Here is a 19,437-nt window from a genome sequence, read left to right as displayed (position 1 = left end):
GAGCAGGTGTGAACCCACAGCGACTCAGAGTATATGGTCAGCAGCAGACGACATGGCCCAGCACCCAGGGCCAGGCAGCACTGGCAGGTGACAGGTGGCAAGTGGCAGCCAGCAAGTGGCAAGTGGCAGGTGGCAGCCAGCAGGTGACAGGTGGCAGCCGGCAGGTGGCAGCTGGCAGGTGGCAGCCGGCAAGTGGCAGGTGGCAGCCAGCAGGTGGCAGGTGGCAGCCGGCAGGTGGCAGGTGGCACAGCAGCTCCTGGTCCTCCTCTCACCTCCAGGCTGTGATGCCCTCAGCAGCCGGATTCCGCACACACTTAGCTCTTTGCTGTTTAATCTGGTTTTGCCATTTGCACAGTTATGACATCAGAGTGCTTTTCTCACGTGGACAGCTTCTCAGTGCTGAATGGCTGACGGGGAAGTGGCTGTGACCGCAGCACCCCCACTTCCCCCCACGGGGAAGGGCTGCTCCCACAGGCAGGCCCCTGGGCAGGAGAAGGCGGCTGCATCCTGTCACCGGCTCTAGCCGCGGGGTCTGAACCCTCCCGCTCTGTGCCCCCCGGGTGTGTCCACGGAGAGCTCAGACTTTAGCTGCGTGTCCCCAACAGCATGACTTTTTTTTATTGTAGTAACTTAAGATTTGCCCTCTCTGGTGAGCTCACTTCATCATTGTTTAAAATGAACAGATTTGTCCCTGGCCGGGTGGTTCGGTTGGCTGGAGCGTCACCCCGTGCGCCAAAGATCGTGGGTTTGATTGTGGGTCCGGGCACACGCCCAGGTTGCAGGTTCCATCCCTGGTCAGGGCTCGTACAGGAGGCGACGGGTCGATGTTTCTCTATCTCCCCGTTCCTCTCTCTCTCGAATCAATAAAAACGTACCTCGGGCGAGGATTAAAAACAAAACACAGATTTATACTTCATGCCTGTGGAACAGCAGGTCCTCATCCCGCCTCCCCCCTGCTTCTGGGAGCTCACCCCACGGCCCGGGGAGCGGGTCAGGCGCTGCCGTTCAGTCCGCCGAGCGGGGGTCCCAGGACACACACGCAGACCGGGGGAGTCCCGCCTTCTGAGGCTGACCCAGACTCCACGGGGCGTCCTCATCAGCCCCCGATGGGTGGACACGTGGGCGGTTTCCGTGATCAGCTCTGGCGGACGGTGCTGAGCGAACACGCTTTGTGAGCCTGATTTGAATGATTTGGGGTAAATAACTCAAAGGGGGATTTCTGGACCACATGGTACTTCTTTGTTCAGTTTTTTGTGTTTTGTTTTTTAATCTTCGCCTGAGGATATTTTTCCATTTATCTTCAGGTAGAGTGGGAGGGAGGGAGGGGGAGAGGGAGAGGGAGAGAGAAACATCGACGTGAGAGAGACACATGGACTTGTTGCCTCCGCATTTCCTCGACCAGGGATGAACCACGACAGAGGTTCGCGCCCTTGACTGGACTCGAGCCCGTGACTCAGGTCCGCGGGCCGACGCTCTAACCTCTGAGCCAAACCGGCCAGGGCTTCGTTCAGCTTTGCTGTTATTTTGCAATGACCATGTGACAAACAACTTTTTATTTATAATGACTTTTCTCACGGGGCCCTCGGATCCTCAAGAACAAGTGAGCCCAGGTTCTCAGTGATCTCCTCCCGCAAGCACCATGATAATTGTCACCGCCTGAGGGTCCCTGGGTCCTGGGCTCTCCCTCTCCCTGCACCGGTCTCATCAGAAGGGAGACACCGGCGGTCCTCGGGGTTGGTCAGAGGGTCCCGTGTAGACAGAGCGTGCCCCCCTTGCTCCCCTGGCGAGGCGTGGACGGCATTGCTGACCTCTGTACCCACGTGTGCCCCGGGCCGATGCATCTGAAACCTTTTTCAATGCTGATGCGATGGCATGTTGTGTGTTTTGTCTGCAGCTGTCCCTCGGACCAGCGACACCCAGTGCAGCTCTGTCCCTGAGCCCAGATACGGAAGGAGAATCGGCTCCGAGTTTTCCGCGGGTTCCATTGTCCGGTTCGAGTGCAACCCGGGGTACCTGCTGCAGGGGTCGGCGGCCCTGCGCTGCCGGTCGGTGCCCAACGCGCTGGCCCAGTGGAACGACACGGTCCCCAGCTGCGTAGGTAAGCAGCGCCGCGGGTGTCCTCGGGCGCCAAGGCCGCCGGTCCAGCAGCTCAGGGGCATTGCGGGGCCCTCGGTCAGAGCTCAGGCCAGGCTCCCTCATGGAGCGCACGCCAGGCCTGTTAACAGGCAGCTTCTTCTACTGGACATAGTTGAGCAGCAAACCCTGCAAATCATTGTCCCAGGAAACCACTGATCAGATGAACGAGGAAACAATGTTTCCCCTTTCAACCATTACTGAGCCTGCCGCCAGCCGTCCGTCCGCGGCAGTGCAGCCGAATTTCACTTTGGGGGGGATCATTATACGCTGGTCTGTGCAAGGCCATCAGTCAGCGTGTGCGGAGCCACCGCCTCCCGCACCGGGTGCGACGCAGGGTCCGCGGTTGTGGTCACGCTTCCTTTGAGAAGCTGCAGCGCGGCCGCGGTCAGCACTGAAGTTGATTTTACGTTTCGAGGGTCCCTCCCCTCTCTGGAGTTGCTCACAGATCCCACTAGTGTCACTGGGCGTCACAGCAGGTCCGTGTACGGAAGGGAGAGTGTGGACGCTCGGAAACGCGGCAGATAATCCTCTGAACACAGGTCACGCGGACACGCCTCTCAGGGACGGGGACCAGGTTTCTCTCAGACACAGACCTGAGCCTGGTAGCTCCGTAAACCCTACGTGATGGTGTCGCTACTTTAAAGAGGGCAGGCCACCTCTGACCTCGGCCGAAACGTGCCAGTTAAAGTGTCCCAGTCTGCGTGCAGTTTCTCTGAGCAGTGGATCCCTCAGTACCAGGACACCAGCCCCAAACTCGCTTTGCCCTTCGCTGTGCGCTGCTCTGGCTAAGTTCGGGTTTGTCTTCTAGTGCCCTGCAGCGGCAACTTCACTCAGCGGAGGGGCACGATTCTGTCGCCGGGGTACCCGGAGCCCTACGGCAACAACTTGAACTGCGTCTGGAAAATCACGGTGACGGAGGGATCAGGGATCCAGGTGCGTCCTCACGCCTGGTGTCTACACACAGACGGGGCTTGGCTGTCTTTCTTTCTTTTCCTTTTTTGTGTTGGTTCTTTTAAATACATAAACCAGCCCGGCCGGTGTGGCTCAGTGGTTGAGCATTGACCCTGCACCAGGAGGTCCCCGGTTCGATTCCCGGTCGGGGCACATGCCCAGGGTGTGGGCCTGATCCCCAGTGGGGGGCGTGCAGGAGGCGGCCAGTCAATGTTCTCTCTCATCGGTGTTTCTCTCTCTCTCCCTCCCTTTCTCTCTCTCTAAAATCAATTTTTTTTTTTTAAAAAGTCCTCTTAAAAAAAGAATACTGGTAAATACATAAACCATAGCTGGTTTCTCTTCCTCTCTCTACCAAGGATCTTTGCTAACGTTTCTATATTTGAAATTAAAATAGTAGATTCTTGGAATAAAATCTATGGGAAGTGCCCTCTGTACAAATTTCTGACGCCCTGTCCGTGGAGGTCCTTCCGTGGCGGGGTCTGTCTGTCACACACATCAGTGACTCCGTGGAAACCTCGCGGGACCGGTGTTTCCCGGACAGGAGCTGCACAGTAACTCGTGTCCTGTGTGGCAGATCCAGGTCATCAGCTTCGCCACGGAGCAGAACTGGGATTCCCTGGAGGTTTACGACGGCGGGGACGTGGCCGCGCCCAGACTGGGGAGCTTCTCAGGTGAGACGCGCAGTCGTCCAGCCGCTGAGCCAGGCGTCACTCACTAGCTGAACACCTGCAAGGAGACTTTAGCAGGACCCCCACGGCTCACGCACGGGCACACGGGCCCCTCCCGGGTGGGCTACCTCGGAGCACAGCAGGGGGCCGGAGACATGGCTTCGTCCTAGTGAGCAGAGGCCACCCAGGGTCAGGGACCGGCGAGGCCACAGTGCAGGTCCTCACAGGCGGGCTCCTGGGGAGCGTGGGTGAGGGCTCAGATCCCCTCTGGCCGACCTTCCTTTCCCATCACTGAGGGTCTGGAGCTTTAGGGAGGAGCAGGGTGGTCGTGGGTACTGTCCGAGGGTTAGGCAGGCACATGGGGACCGGAAGTCGTAACTCTGGGGACAAGGGGAGGCAGGTTCTCAATGGCGGGGAAGGGAGGGAGCACACGGAGGGGAGGACAGCGGCGCGGGCCTGGAGTGCAGGGTGTGAACTGGGGTGCCGGTGCACTCACAGTTATTTCGTGCAGCTGTAGACGTCAGTGACATGTAAGCGTGTGTGTGTGTGTGTGTTTGCACCGTGCAGATTTCCTACCTCGGCCCCCCGAGAGGTGTAGACTGGGTGCACCCCACCTGCACCCAGTTCTGGGTTTCTGAGGACCCCTCCAAATACCACTCTCCCCTCAAAGGAAGCAATGCTTCTGAGAGGGGAGTGGACCCCTGGGCCCGGCCGGAGAAGGTCCCCGTGGGCCGTGCTGCTGAGATGGAGACGTGGGACCCACACTGGAGCACAGACACCTGCCAGGACCCCGAGACAGACAGGAAGCTCTGCTTGCCGAATGCCCACCAACACTCCAGGAGGAAGGGGGGTCTGGGAAGCCGCCGTCTGGCGGTCGCTGTGAAGGGTCAGCGGGCACGTCTGTGGCCCTAGAGCCGGGTGGCATGTGGATGAGGGAGGACGATCTCAGGGCATCGCCGCAGCCTCATGTGGTCCAGGGAAAGTGGGAGCTCAGGGTGGCAAGCCCAGACAGCAGTGGGAACATGAAGGTCCCCAGCGACGCCCGGAGACTGAGAACCTTCACTCAGAACCAGCAGGGGGGCTGCCGGTGTGGTCTCCTGCAATCGCCGTGGTGGAAACACACACCGCGCTGACTTCACACTCCACGCGGTGCCGCCCGGAGCCCAGCTCAGGAGATGCCCTGAGTCAGCCTCCAGCCAGCTCCCCATCACCGCCCGTCACTGCCCGGTCAGTGCCTGTCAACCCCCATCACCTCCCGCCACCTCCCGCCACCTCCCGTCACCTCCAAGAGCCTGCCAGCAGACCAGACGACCAGGAGGAAGACAGCATCTCATGTCTATATTCTCGACATGAGACCAACTGGAAATAAGAAATGAAACTGGCTCGTGTTTCTCAAAAGCATCCTGTGGATGCAAAGCGCAGAAAGACAGACTTCTCCCCGAGGGATGAACACACGACCAAACCAGAGGCAGAGGCCATGGGTGGTCCTGGGAGAACCTCCTGTTGCCAAAGCCACGCTCCTCGGCCGACTGGAAAACCCACTGAGTCTGCGATTACACGGGACTTTGCGGCTCTGTTAGGTGTTTTACCTTCTTCTTCTTCTTTTTTGTTTTAAGTGACATACAGTGACATTTATGACAAATGAGTCCTCTCCCCAACTGCTCAGGGCGGCCGCCCACAACGCTGCCCCTACCGCCCTTCTTTGTGTCCGTCGCTGTTTAAAGGAGTCAGCCCCGCGCTGCGGAGATGGTGAAAGTGTGCAGCACCCGCTACTTGCTCACAAACAGTTTAAAATGATACGTTAGCCTGGCCGGTGTGGCTCAGTGGACTGAGCGTCGTCCATGGACTGAGTGGTCCCGGTTCGATTCCTGGTCAGGGCACATGCCCGGGTGCAGGCTCCATCCCCAGTAGGGGGCGTGCAGGAGGCGGCCGATGGATGGGTCTCTCTCTCTAAAAGAAAGAATCAATAAAAAAATATTAAAAATGATACTTTTACATGTTCATACATGTATGAATTAGAGATAGGTTTAATTTTGTTTGTTTTGTTTTGTTTCTAATCCTCATTCGAGGACATTTTGCATTTATCTTCAGATAGAACAGGAGGAAAAGAGAGAGAAACATCGATGTGAGAGAGACACATCGAGTGGCTGCCCCCCACACGACCCCAACCGGGCCAGGAACAAACTGCAACCGAGGTACGTGCCCTTAGTGGGAACCGAACCCGGGACTCTCTGGTCCACGGGCCATTGCTCTAACCGCTGAGCAAAACTGGCCACGGCAACTGACTTTTTAAATACACTCATTTAAAAAATATTTCCTTCTGGACAGCCTTAGGTAGGTAGGACTTATATTGTAAGCCACTAAAATCATTTAGGAAGTAGACAGGTTGTACGTTATAGACGAATAAAATGCAGCGCAGTCCGTGAGACGTGGTGGCTGCCAGTCTTTGGAAGGGAGGGATGTACGTGTGCGGAGCCCGAACGACAGGGGGGGCCGTTCAGCTTCTCCGTGGCTCCTGTGTGTGGTTTGACCTGGGTCTCGGGAGCGAGGGCTCCGCCATCCTCTGCCTGTGGCCACCCGTTTATAAGATGTCTCAGTTGCACTGTGTGTGGTGGGAGGAGCTTCTCCCGATGGGCAGCCTCAGAGGAGCCGGAGGAAGCGGGGCCCAGGGGCGCCGGCCATGGCCAGGGACGCAGCTCCTCCCAGCCCTCCTGGCATCTCCTTGGGCGCCCGGGACACAGCCCCGGCATCACGTATAGACAAACGCAGAATCACGCTCCCGGGCGCATGCACACCAGCTGCCCCTCACGCCAGACTTGCTGGGGTTAGTGCGGACCTCTAGATGGATGCGGGAATTCCTGAGGCACCCTCGCGTGCACGGCATCCCTCACCCGCCCAGAGGGGCTGCTTGTCGTCTTCCGCTTGGGGGACTGGGCACAGCAGATGAAATCTCTTACACAGTGAGGGGCTGGTGTGTGAAAAATCAGGACAGGAAGTAGGCTTTCTGATCCCACGTAACACAGTCACGGAAGACAGACAAATGAGAAAGTCACGTGTAGAGAATTCCCGCCTGTGCGCCCTGCTGTGCTGGGGCCGGAGGCTCCCCCAGCCCGCGCGAAGTATCAGCGAGGTGCTCGTCTCCCGGAGAGCGTTCGAGAACACGGGCCGGAGCACGGGCATCGCGTGAGAAGGGGCGTTCCCACCAAATCGAGGGACACGCGGGTCGGTGTTCAGGTGGCGGTGAGAACAAGCAGGTTTCCCCGACGGCGTCGGAGACGTGCCAGCGGGAAGCAAGGGGCAGCTCGGCCCAGAAGGAGCCTCACTCGGCGGAGGACCGTCCCGGGGAGTCCCCGGTTACTCCGGTTCCCGGAGAGTCAGCGAACGGGAGCACACGCTTGACGGAATCACGTGGTTAGAGGGTCAGGCCTGTAGTAAGCTGTCCCTTCCGCACCCAGCATCCAGGAGTAACATGGGAGAGAGGACAGGAAACGTCATGTAAAATGCACACAAACAGGTTAAACCTGGTCTGGAATGTGTCTTCCGTGCTGGTGTTAGATTAGAGTTGGGTCAAGACTGGGTGCCGGTCCTTCCTCCTGCTCCTTCCTTCCTTGAGGGGCAGCTTACGTTCCCGCACAGTTGTTCAATTAAACAAACCTCATTCACCTGCCAACATATCATCTGTCTGTCTGTCTATCATCTATCTATCTATCTATCTATCTATCTATCTATCTATCTATCATCTATCTACTGTCTATCTGCATTTCTATCATCTATCTATCTATCTATCATCTATCTATCTACTGTTTGTCTTCATTTCTATCATTGATCTATCATCTATCTATCTATCTTCTATCATCTATCAATCATCTATCTCTCAATCATCTATCTATCAATCATCTATCTATCTATCTATCATCTATCTATCTATCTATCATCTATCTATCTACTGTTTATCTTCATTTCTATCATTGATCTATCATCTATCTATCTATCTATCTATCATCTATCTATCTATCATCTATCTACCATCTATCTGCATTTCTATCATCTATCTATCTATCTATCATCTATCTACTGTTTATCTTCATTTCTATCATTGATCTATCATCTATCTATCTATCTATCTTCTATCTATCATCTATCAATCATCTATCTATCAATCATCTATCTATCTATCTATCTATCTATCTATCTATCTATCTATCATCTACCTGTCTATCTATCTATCTATCTATCTATCATATATCATCTATCTATCTATCAAACCGAGATCAGAACCAAAGTGGTCACACCTGCACACGTTCTAGGTGCTCACCGCCCCACACAGGTACAGTGTTCTGGTGGTGAGTTAGGGAGGCATGATCTAGACCCTGGAGACCTGCTTCCCTAAGCCAACCTCCCTTCGGCATCCAGGGAACACGGACTGAGGCACAGACCCCAGATCCACAGGGAACCCGAGTTCTGCAACGACCGACACGCACACCTGCAGTCAGCCTGGCGTGGGTGGGGTTCCCCCCCCCCCCGCTGCTCCTGTTCAACACAGTGCAGTGATGGTCTGGATGCCGATTGGCCAGAGATGCCAAAATAGCCTGGCCGGTGTGGGTCAGGGGGTTGAACGTCATCCCTGGTACCAAGAGGTCCCGGTTTCAGTCCAGGTCAGAGCACAGCCCGGGGTACGGGCTCGATAACAGTAGGAGGTGAGCAGGAGGCGACTGATGGATGTTTCTGTCTCCTCGACTTCCTATCTCTCTATCCCCCCCTTTCTCTCTCTCTAAATTCAATTAAAAAATATTTTTTAAAAAGATGCTAGTTAAGGCCTATGTTCAAAGTGAAGCGTTGTGAACCCAGAGTCTCTGAAAGACGTACCTGCTGATCAAGGCCAAGGAGCTGCCCCCGGTGTGTGATCAGAACGGAAGCCACGCAGACTCGCCGGCACCTGAGACGGGTCCCTTCCCTGGGGTGGGTCGCCCCTCACTCCACCGGCATCTTCCCGAGCTCGCTCTAGGAGAGAGCCGGTCTTTGCACTTGGCTGGGCCTCACAGCAGAGGCTGCTTAGACCCTGGGGCCCCTCCCTGCTCCTGTGGTCTTCCCAGGACCTCCGCCTTTGGGGCAGCAGGGCTGCTGGGGGCTGGGGCTGGAGGGCTCAGCCAGGAGGGTGAGGCGCCCCCAGGCCCCGGCGCCCTGCAGGCAACTGCTCCTGATTCCCGCTCAGCGTCACAGGGAGGGGCAGGGCCCAGGAAGGAAGGCACAGAGCCCGTGTCAGAGGCCGGGGGAACCAGACCGCCGGCGTGCAGGCGCCACGGGACTGGGGGTGAGCCCACGGGTGGGGAACAGAGGACCCCGACGTTCACGGATGTTCACCATCCTGGGTGGGGAAGGGACCCCAGGAGCGACGGACGCTGGATGTCCCTACCCTCCAGGGTGAGTCCTCAGAGCACCCCGAAGCTGATTGAGCATTTTAATAAACCACGTATTTTAAAGCCACATCTAGAAATAAATTGTACACGCGGCATCCCTTTGTAAGAAGATTACTTCGTGTGCATGAGGCCTGCGCAGGGAGGAGGCAGCGGGATCGGAGGCTCTTTCGTCAGTCCAGACAGGCTGGACGTGGGGATGGCAGGCGGGAGCGGAGACCAGGCTGCCACGGGCCGTGCTGTGTCCAGCGAGACTGGGTGCTCACGTCTCGGAGGCTGAGTCTGACTCAGGGAAAGGTCTGCTTTGTCCCGAGTCGGAAAACATCTGGCCTGTGTCGAGGTGGCTGAGAGTCGTCTGTGTCTGGGAAGCCCATGTTGGTTGGATGAATAAGTGGGGGCCTTAGTTCGCAGGGGTGAAGATGGTGGCATGAGTGGGGGTGACAAAGCCAACGTGGATCAGAGGGGAAAGACATTCCAGGACGGAGTGGGGGACACTCGGAACAGGGCAGACGGGGCTGCAAGGGAGAGGGGAGACTCACCTAGGAATGCAGGTGGCGCCGAGGCCTTGCAGGAGGGCTCGTCCCAACCCAGGAGTGGCCATTGCATCCTGAGATGATGCCGCATCCGTCAGAATTTGCACACGACACACTCCGTTGTCCGCTCTTGAGAGAGCTCCCTCCGGAGAGGACAACGGGTTGGATTACGACACCAGTCAGCAGCTGGTTCCCGGCGCTGGTGGTGGGGAGATGGGGTGAGTGGACCTGGAGGGTCTGAGGAGGTGCGGCTACACCTGATGCCCTACGTAGGGCAGTGCGGGGTCGCGGGAGGGCGGGAGCTCCTGATGGGCGGGTGTGTGTGGACCTCACAGTGTTGCTTGCTGACGTGGCCTCACGGGGTTCTGCCAGGTTTCCCAGGGGTGCGATATGGGTACAGCCAAGGGCTGCAATGGACCCGGAGTCCTTTCTGACGTCACAGGTGCACCAGGAGCTGTTGGAGAACATGGGAGTCGTTTAGGGAAGGATCATAGGTCTTATCTTTTCAGTAACGCCCGTCTGTCTCAGATCACAATTTCCTTGTTTTATTACAATAGTATTTCTTTCTTCATACATCAGTGTTATCCTCAAGGTAGCTAGTGACTTGTCCAGACCGTGATGACGTTGCCCAGTGGGCGTGTCTTTGGCGTCGGGTGAGTGTGCACTTAGCGAGAGACTGATGGGGACCCAGCACGGCGCAGGGTGGACGCGCTGGAGGGAGGGATTTCAACACGCTTGTCATCATGAGACGTTCCACCCACACGTCTCAGACTTCGGCTGGTGGACACTTCCCTTCCGCCCAGCCCCTTCCGTCCGTGTGCCCCATCTGCCCCATGGTGTTCTGCAGGCTAGCGCGTGTCCAGGCGAGGGGCCACGATGCCAAGGACACCTGAGGTTTCCCTGTCACCCGTTCGCCTGAAGTCCTCCCCTAGCTCAGCAGGAACATGGATCAGCACACAGCAGGGCCAGAAAAACTAGTCAAAGCAACATCCATGAATAACCTACCAGCTCAGGTTTCCGGGCCCCCAGCCTCCGGACACGTGCGTCCTTACATTGCGTCTCTTTTCTGTTCAAGGAAAAGAAAAATAAAGATAGAATGTTGTGCAGGGAAAGCAGTGTGGAAACCACGTGCACGAGGATGTGCTCCTACCCCGAGGAGGGCGGAGGCACTGGGGTCCCTTCCTGCCCTAGAGAGACGGACCCCCCAGAAGGGTGGGAGCCAAGACTCGGGGCGAACACGTGTGAGCAGACGAGCTGGGGGGTCGCTGAACCAACAGTGTCCGGTGTAGTTTGCATCCCGAGGACGGACGCGCCTGGGGTACTCAGCTGCCATCTCTGGGGTACTCAGCTGCCATCTCTGCCCCCCCGCAGGAACCACGGTGCCCGCCCTGCTGAACAGCTCGTCCAACCAGCTCCGCCTGCACTTCCAGTCAGACATCAGCGTGGCCGCCGCCGGCTTCCACCTGGAGTATAAAAGTAAGGCCCGGGCGCCTGCCCCCGCGGAGGCACGGGGGGGTTCTTAAAGGAAAGGGGAGCCGTCCCCTCCTGACGCAGTGAAATGTTATTCTAAATCTGGGTTGAAAAGTTGAATGAACTCGGGCCGGACATCTTTGTCTAAGAAATCGGCATTACACAAGGCGACCACCGGGGGTGTGGCTGGAATAATTAGCTGCTTTGGGGTCCTTTGTACTAAACGGCATAAAAAGTAGCCGTTGGTAACATCACCAGTTTTCCTGTGACAGTAAATAGTCACGTTAACATCCAGAAAAACGTAGAAAGTCATAACTTCCAAACAGATGACGGTCCCAGGGCTTCTCCGTTCAGGCTCTGGGGCTGTGACGCTGGAGGCCCAGGGCAGCCGCTCGGCGGCCGGCAACCGTGCGTTTTTCATTTTAATTGGGAGAAGGTTTCGCAGAGGAGCCTGAACCTTTTAAAAATGGATGCGAGGCTGAGTTAATAGTCTGATAAACGGACGGCAAAGGTCGGATTCACAAATCTCGCCGCTGGCTCGATGATGCAGGTGAAACCCTGCAGGAGAGAAATAAAGATCTCCAGTGAGAGCGGGGTTTATTTAGGACGTGTTTTCAAGCACTAAAAACACTTAATGTCCAGATTCATCTCCCTTAATAAGCAGCGGCAACAAGAAACGCGGCCGGGCTGTGATAAGCGATCTCTCGCCTCGAGTTCGGGGTTCGCGGGGCGGGGATGCGCACAGGCTTCGCGAAGGCCAGATTCCCCGCTGATGACAAACGGTCCCAACCAGACACACACCGAGGGCTCTTTCCATCCCGGTTAAATGTCCCTGCTCCTCACAGCCATTTGTGTGCAATTTTGTTGCAATTTATCTGAATAGGGCTACTTAGGCGGCAGTTACGGTGATACTGTGGATATTATTTCTGTAGGAGGTGCCTGCAAAAGGCCGCCTCTTTGTTACATTTCGGCCACCTGTGTAGCTGGCGAACTGCAGACTTTCTTATATTTATGACCGTGTTAATTAATTTGCTCGTATTTTTAGAAGTATTACAAGGGGTGCCTCCTCTTATCTTTCCCTCTCAAAGTTAGATTCTGTCCTCGGGCTTTTCAGTCACTTACGGAAAGAGGGGCAGTCTCAGCTCCAACATCAGGCATCTCCCTCCTTCATTCCCGCCACCGGGCTCCATGAGAGAAAAAGATGCCGACATCACTCAGCGCCCTGACGCTCGGTCAAGAGTCCGAGGCCTCGTTTAATTGTTTAATTACTGAGCGTATCCATCCGCCTATAATCGGCCAAACATAACGCTGCATTTTTATGTGTTGGTTTTGTTCGAGAGGTTTGCAGAGGCCCACCCGGTTCTCGGAGCTCACCCCCAATTCTCGTCTCCGTGGGCTTCCAAGCAACCAGCTGTCCGTTCTCATGCTCCGCGCCGGGCTTTAGATGTGGGTGGTACCAAGTCCGTGCAGAACTAATCTTACTAAGGTCAGCGGCAAATAGGATAAGGTCTGCTGAGCTTGGCAAACGACCGTCCACTGTGTGCAATCTGTGGACGTATTTCTGCATCTCCCTAAATTACCTGCGGCCAGTCTGCAAGTCTCTAAACACACTTTTCACTCAAATTGTATCCGTGAGATGATGGTGGGAGCAGCCAGCACCCCCTCTCTCCCAGGTGTCCGCGTCTTGCAGCTCTTTCCCTGTCCCCCGGACAGTCCTGGTTCGTGCTCGGCGTTTGAAGAGAAGGAAGAGACAACAGATGTGTGTGTTTCACCGGGCCCAGGTCTAAGTCGCACGGCTAAGAACTGACTGAGTGCAGACAGACGCACCTGCTCCTCATGGGAGGGACCGCGCCCTGGGCAGCTGCATATGGCCCAGGACGACTTCCTTCTTCCACCAGCTTTGGTTTCATTGAGTCTTATTATTGCTCCCATTAATCTCCACTACGGGCTTATTGGTTAAAACGATTTAAAATTTTAATGGACTCCCTAGAATTTAAAATATCCATCCTTAGCCTAGCACAGCTTACTTTCAAGTATGACATCACTTTGTGTCTAAGAACCTAAAAAGCAGACTTTCAATTTATTTTTTCTTCTTTTATCTCTTATCATTTTACCTTTCATTTTTACTTGTTATAAAAACTACAAAATATTTTAACTGTTTTTTGCTGTATGTAGTCAATATTCTTTAGAGTGATCAAAAATAAGAAAAAAAATCTTTATCTTTATTTTAATATCTTTAAAGCCTGTTATCTCTTTGGGTAGACCCAAGTTTCTGTTTAATATTTTTCTGTCTAAAGAAGTTCCTTAGACATTCCTTATAGTTCAGGTCTTTTGACAACAGATTCTTCCAGCTTTTATTTTCTTTTCTTCTTTTTTCTGAAGTTCACTATTTCACGTTTTGCTGGGCATAGCAGTGCGGCTTGAACGCTCTGTGTGCTTAGCATAGTAGAGATGCCACTTCTCTGTCGTAGCTTACGATGCAAGGCAGCTGCATTTCCTGTGCATCTGTCCCCGTTCTCTGGCTTTCTTTAAGGTATTTTTTTCAGTATGTGTTTTCATCAGGGGGACGGGCAGTGTCTAGGTGTGAGTGTGTGTGTGTGTGTGTGTGTGTGTGTGCGTGTGCATGCGCGCGGAGATGTGACCTGCACCCTGCTTGGGGGTCTCACATTCTTGGGTCTGTGGTTTGATATGTTTCATTACTTATGAAGAATTCTCGCTGTTCTCATCCCAGCTGTTCCCTTCTGCCCCGCGTCTCTCCTGCTTCTGGGACACCTGCTTCTCCCCGAGGCTGTCGGACCGTCGACGCGTCTCGGTCCTGCGTACGCAGTTCCGTGTGGTTCGCGGTCTTCTCCTTGTCCCAGTTTGTGTAATTGCTTTTAACCTTTCTGCAGAGTCACCGAGCCTCTCTCAGCCCTGTCGACTCCGCTAACGAGCTCATTAGACGATCCTTCATGTCTGACCGTGTGGGTTTCCCCCTAGAATTTCCATTTGAGTCTTTCTCACAATTATTGTCTCTGCAGTCATTACTCCACCTCTTCCTGCCCGCTGCCTTTGCCAGGGGAGCCTGTAACGTCGTCCAGAGTTACTGTCACAGCATCGCCTGGTGTTTCCGGGACGGGACTATGCTCCTGCCCAGCTCTGTCACCGCTTTGTCGCAGGCGACAGGTGGCCGTTTTCTTGCATGGACGTGTCGCACCCTTTTCTGGGAAACTGGGCTCCTTGAGGCAGCGGTAGAGACTGTGGCCAGTGTCTGTGCCTGGGCTGTCCGCCCGCCGGGAGTGCAGTGGGTTTGCATTCTGCTGTTGCTATGGTTACTCTCCGTGTACCCCACGCCTCCAGCGGGGCTGCCATGGCCATGTGCTTAGTTTGGGGGTTTTTCTTTGCGTTGGCACCCCGCCTTCAGCTTTCAGGCGTCCCTCAACACCTTCCCCCAGGGGGCGGCCTCCCGCCGACGCCTGCTCCCCAAGGCAGGCTGCCGCTCCTTCCTCTGGGCAGAGCTCACACTGGGGTCCGGTCTCTCTGTCCTTCTCCTCCCGCCTCCGTCACACCTGGAGTCTGTGCTGGGGTGGGGCGCTGCCCTCCCCCCCGGCCGTCACTGTCTCCCTGGGTGAATTCGGGGCGTGCCCTGCCTGTCCCCAGTGCGAGGAGGATGCAGGGTCTGACGCTCATGCTGGCTTTCTTGCCATCCCCAGCCATAGATGGTCCTTTTCTTCTTTTATCCTCACCCCAGGACATTTTTGCATTTATCTTCAGCTAGAGCAGGAGGGAGGGAGGGAGAAAGAGAGAGAGAGCAACATCGATGTGAGAGAGACATGTCGACTGGCTGCCACCCACACGACCCCAACCAGGGCCGGGGATGAAATGCAACCAAGGTACATGCCCTCAGCGGGAACCGAACCCGGGACTCTCTGGTCCGCGGCCGACGCTCTAACTGCTGAGCCAAACCTGAACCCGGGACTCTCTGGTCCGGGGCCGACGCTCTAACTGCTGAGCCAAACCGGCCAGGGCTGGGCTGTTCTTTTCCACTGACCTCCACTTTGTGCCCAGGAGGTCCTGCTACCCTCTCCCAGCAGTTAGCATGTTTACTTCCAAACAGTGAGGGCTCCGTGAAGCACATGCATATTTCACACCCTCTCTCCGCACAAAGAGTGGGGGGGGGGGGCTCTCTCAGCTCCTGCGCTTCCCGCTGTTTCCTCGAACCCTGGATGGAGCCTGTGGAGGGAGGGCAGGCTCCCCTTCGGCCCGTCCTAGCGTGACCGCCTGCGTGGGCCGTGGCTAAGACCGAGTGTGTGTCTTCCCCGTGTGCTGCGTGTCGGTCTCTCTGTCCTGCGCCCCGTCTCTCCTTGAAGGGGCCGGTCCTTCTTCGAGGGGTGCCACCTGGTGCCTGCCCCTGCTCTCTCTGAGGAGTCCAGCAACCGTCACGATGTGGTCGTGTAGACTTTTCTCATTGTTGCTGTGGAAGGGAGGCTTTAGTTCATGGATTTCTACATCCCAAGAGGAAGTGGAAACCTGTTATGGGCTTTACAGTGGCTTTGGTTCTGAGGGAAGTTCATGATTATCTGAACGAGGCTTATATCAACCAGGGAGAAGCTTTTCTCACAAGCTCATTTTATAACGACGTGATCTATGTGTCCTGTGTCATCTACGTATTTAACACACACCTAACTGTAACATGGTGAAATGCCATTTCATCATAACTGATAAAAATTCAGATTATTCATAGATACATTATAGAATTAAATGTCTTACATAGTTATGTTACAAATACATTATCAGTGAATAAGCCCATCTGACAGAATTATTCCTTATTTAGAGATTGCTTGTAACAGAATTGCTTCTGATTTTTTTAAAATATGTTTTTATTGCCCTGGCCGGTTTGGCTCAGCGGTTAGAGCGTCCGCCTGCGGTCCTGAGAGACCCGGGTTCGGTTCCCACTAAGGGCGCGTACCTCGGTTGCAGTTTGTCCCCGGCCCTGGTCGGTTGTGCGGGTGGCAGCCACTCGATGTGCCCCTTTCACATCGATGTTTTTCTCTCTCTCTGTTTCTCTCCCTCCCTCCCACTCTACCTGAATAAAAAATGGAAAAATGTCCTCAGGTGAGGATAAAATATGTTTTTATTGATAATTTTCTAGAGAGAGGAAGGAAGAGAGATAGAAACATTGATGTGAGAGAGAAACATCAATTGGCTGCCTCCTGCACACCCCGTACTGGGGATCGAGCCTGAAATCCAGGCCTGTGCCCTGACCTGGAACTGAACCTGTGACCTCCTGGTGCTCAGGACGATGCTCAGGACGGTGCTCAGGATGGTGCTCAGGATGGTGCTCAGGACGGTGCTCAGGATTATGCTCAGGACGGTGCTCAGGACGGTGCTCAGGATTATGCTCAGGACGGTGCTCAGGACGGTGCTCAGGATGATGCTCAGGACGGTGCTCAGGATGATGCTCAGGACGGTGCTCAGGACGGTGCTCAGGATTATGCTCAGGACAGTGCTCAGGACGGTGCTCAGGATGATGCTCAGGACGGTGCTCAGGATGTTGCTCAGGACGGTGCTCAGGACGGTGCTCAGGATGATGCTCAGGACGGTGCTCAGGACGGTGCTCAGGATGATGCTCAGGATGATGCTCAGGATGGTGCTCAGGACGGTGCTCAGGATGATGCTCAGGATGGTGCTCAGGACGGTGCTCAGGATTATGCTCAGGACGGTGCTCAGGACGGTGCTCAGGATTATGCTCAGGACGGTGCTCAGGATGGTGCTCAGGACGGTGCTCAGGATGATGCTCAGGACGGTGCTCAGGATGATGCTCAGGACGGTGCTCAGGATGATGCTCAGGATGGTGCTCAGGATGATGCTCAGGATGATGCTCAGGACGGTGCTCAGGACGGTGCTCAGGATGATGCTCAGGACGGTGCTCAGGATGGTGCTCAGGACGGTGCTCAGGACGGTGCTCAGGAAGGTGCTCAGGACGGTGCTCAGGACGGTGCTCAGGACGGTGCTCAGGATGATGCTCAGGATGATGCTCAGGATGGTGCTCAGGACGGTGCTCAGGATGATGCTCAGGACGATGCTCAGGACGGTGCTCAGGATGATGCTCAGGATGATGCTCAGGATGGTGCTCAGGACGGTGCTCAGGATGATGCTCAGGACGATGCTCAGGACGGTGCTCAGGATGGTGCTCAGGATTGTGCTCAGGACGATGCTCAGGACGATGCTCAGGACGATGCTCAGGAAGGTGCTCAGGACGGTGCTCAGGACGGTGCTCAGGACGGTGCTCAGGATGATGCTCAGGAAGGTGCTCAGGACGGTGCTCAGGACGGTGCTCAGGACGGTGCTCAGGATGATGCTCAGGATGGTGCTCAGGACGATGCTAAGGATGGTGCTCAGGATTGTGCTCAGGACGGTGCTCAGGATGGTGCTCAGGACGATGCTCAGGACGATGCTCAGGACGATGCTCAGGACGGTGCTCAGGACGGTGCTCAGGATGATGCTCAGGAAGGTGCTCAGGACGGTGCTCAGGACGGTGCTCAGGACGGTGCTCAGGATTGTGCTCAGGATGGTGCTCAGGACGGTGCTCAGGATGGTGCTCAGGACGGTGCTCAGGACGGTGCTCAGGACGGTGCTCAGGACTGTGCTCAGGATGGTGCTCAGGATGATGCTCAGGATGGTGCTCAGGACGGTGCTCAGGACGGTGCTCAGGACGGTGCTCAGGATGGTGCTCAGGACGGTGCTCAGGACGGTGCTCAGGACGGTGCTCAGGACGGTGCTCAGGATTGTGCTCAGGATGGTGCTCAGGACGGTGCTCAGGACGGTGCTCAGGACGGTGCTCAGGACGGTGCTCAGGATTATGCTCAGGATTATGCTCAGGACGGTGCTCAGGATGGTGCTCAGGACGGTGCTCAGGACGGTGCTCAGGATGGTGCTCAGGATGGTGCTCAGGATGATGCTCAGGATGGTGCTCAGGACGGTGCTCAGGACGGTGCTCAGGACGGTGCTCAGGACGGTGCTCAGGATTATGCTCAGGATGGTGCTCAGGATGATGCTCAGGATGGTGCTCAGGACGGTGCTCAGGACGGTGCTCAGGACGGTGCTCAGGACGGTGCTCAGGATTATGCTCAGGATGGTGCTCAGGACGGTGCTCAGGACGGTGCTCAGGATTATGCTCAGGACGGTGCTCAGGATGGTGCTCAGGACGGTGCTCAGGACGGTGCTCAGGATTATGCTCAGGATGGTGCTCAGGATGATGCTCAGGATGGTGCTCAGGACGGTGCTCGGGATGATGCTCAGGAAGGTGCTCAGGACGGTGCTCAGGACGGTGCTCAGGACGGTGCTCAGGATGGTGCTCAGGACGGTGCTCAGGACGGTGCTCAGGACGGTGCTCAGGATGATGCTCAGGACGGTGCTCAGGATGGTGCTCAGGACGGTGCTCAGGACGGTGCTCAGGACGGTGCTCAGGATTATGCTCAGGACGGTGCTCAGGATGGTGCTCAGGATGGTGCTCAGGATGGTGCTCAGGACGGTGCTCAGGACGGTGCTCAGGACGGTGCTCAGGATTATGCTCAGGATGGTGCTCAGGACGGTGCTCAGGACGGTGCTCAGGACGGTGCTCAGGATTGTGCTCAGGACGGTGCTCAGGACGGTGCTCAGGACGGTGCTCAGGACGGTGCTCAGGAAGGTGCTCAGGACGGTGCTCAGGACGGTGCTCAGGACGGTGCTCAGGAAGGTGCTCAGGACGGTGCTCAGGACGGTGCTCAGGACGGTGCTCAGGACGGTGCTCAGGATGATGCTCAGGAAGGTGCTCAGGACGGTGCTCAGGACGGTGCTCAGGACGGTGCTCAGGATTATGCTCAGGACGGTGCTCAGGACGGTGCTCAGGACGGTGCTCAGGATTATGCTCAGGACGGTGCTCAGGATGGTGCTCAGGACGGTGCTCAGGACGGTGCTCAGGACGGTGCTCAGGAAGGTGCTCAGGACGGTGCTCAGGACGGTGCTCAGGACGGTGCTCAGGATTATGCTCAGGACGGTGCTCAGGATGGTGCTCAGGACGGTGCTCAGGACGGTGCTCAGGACGGTGCTCAGGATTATGCTCAGGACGGTGCTCAGGACGGTGCTCAGGACGGTGCTCAGGACGGTGCTCAGGATTATGCTCAGGACGGTGCTCAGGACGGTGCTCAGGACGGTGCTCAGGACGGTGCTCAGGATGGTGCTCAGGACGGTGCTCAGGATGGTGCTCAGGACGGTGCTCAGGATGATGCTCAGGATGGTGCTCAG

General features: G+C 55.9%; 1 protein-coding gene across 1 annotated transcript in view; it reads left to right on the top strand.

Moving 5' to 3' along the window:
* CSMD1 (CUB and Sushi multiple domains 1) overlaps nucleotides 1–19,437 on the top strand; it is a 1,021,666-nt gene that overhangs the window by 853,440 nt on the left and 148,789 nt on the right. Inside the window, exons 34-37 of the mRNA XM_036250552.1 lie at nucleotides 1,895–2,098; nucleotides 2,945–3,069; nucleotides 3,662–3,758; nucleotides 11,074–11,178. Of these exons, the coding sequence (XP_036106445.1) occupies nucleotides 1,895–2,098; nucleotides 2,945–3,069; nucleotides 3,662–3,758; nucleotides 11,074–11,178 (531 nt within the window). The remainder of the gene's footprint in view (nucleotides 1–1,894; nucleotides 2,099–2,944; nucleotides 3,070–3,661; nucleotides 3,759–11,073; nucleotides 11,179–19,437) is intronic.

The sequence above is a fragment of the Molossus molossus genome, unplaced genomic scaffold, assembly GCF_014108415.1.
Source record: "Molossus molossus isolate mMolMol1 unplaced genomic scaffold, mMolMol1.p scaffold_m16_p_9, whole genome shotgun sequence".
Lineage (NCBI taxonomy): Eukaryota > Metazoa > Chordata > Mammalia > Chiroptera > Molossidae > Molossus > Molossus molossus.
Note: the sequence above shows the minus strand (reverse complement) of the source record. Positions and strands in the feature narration are given on the sequence as shown.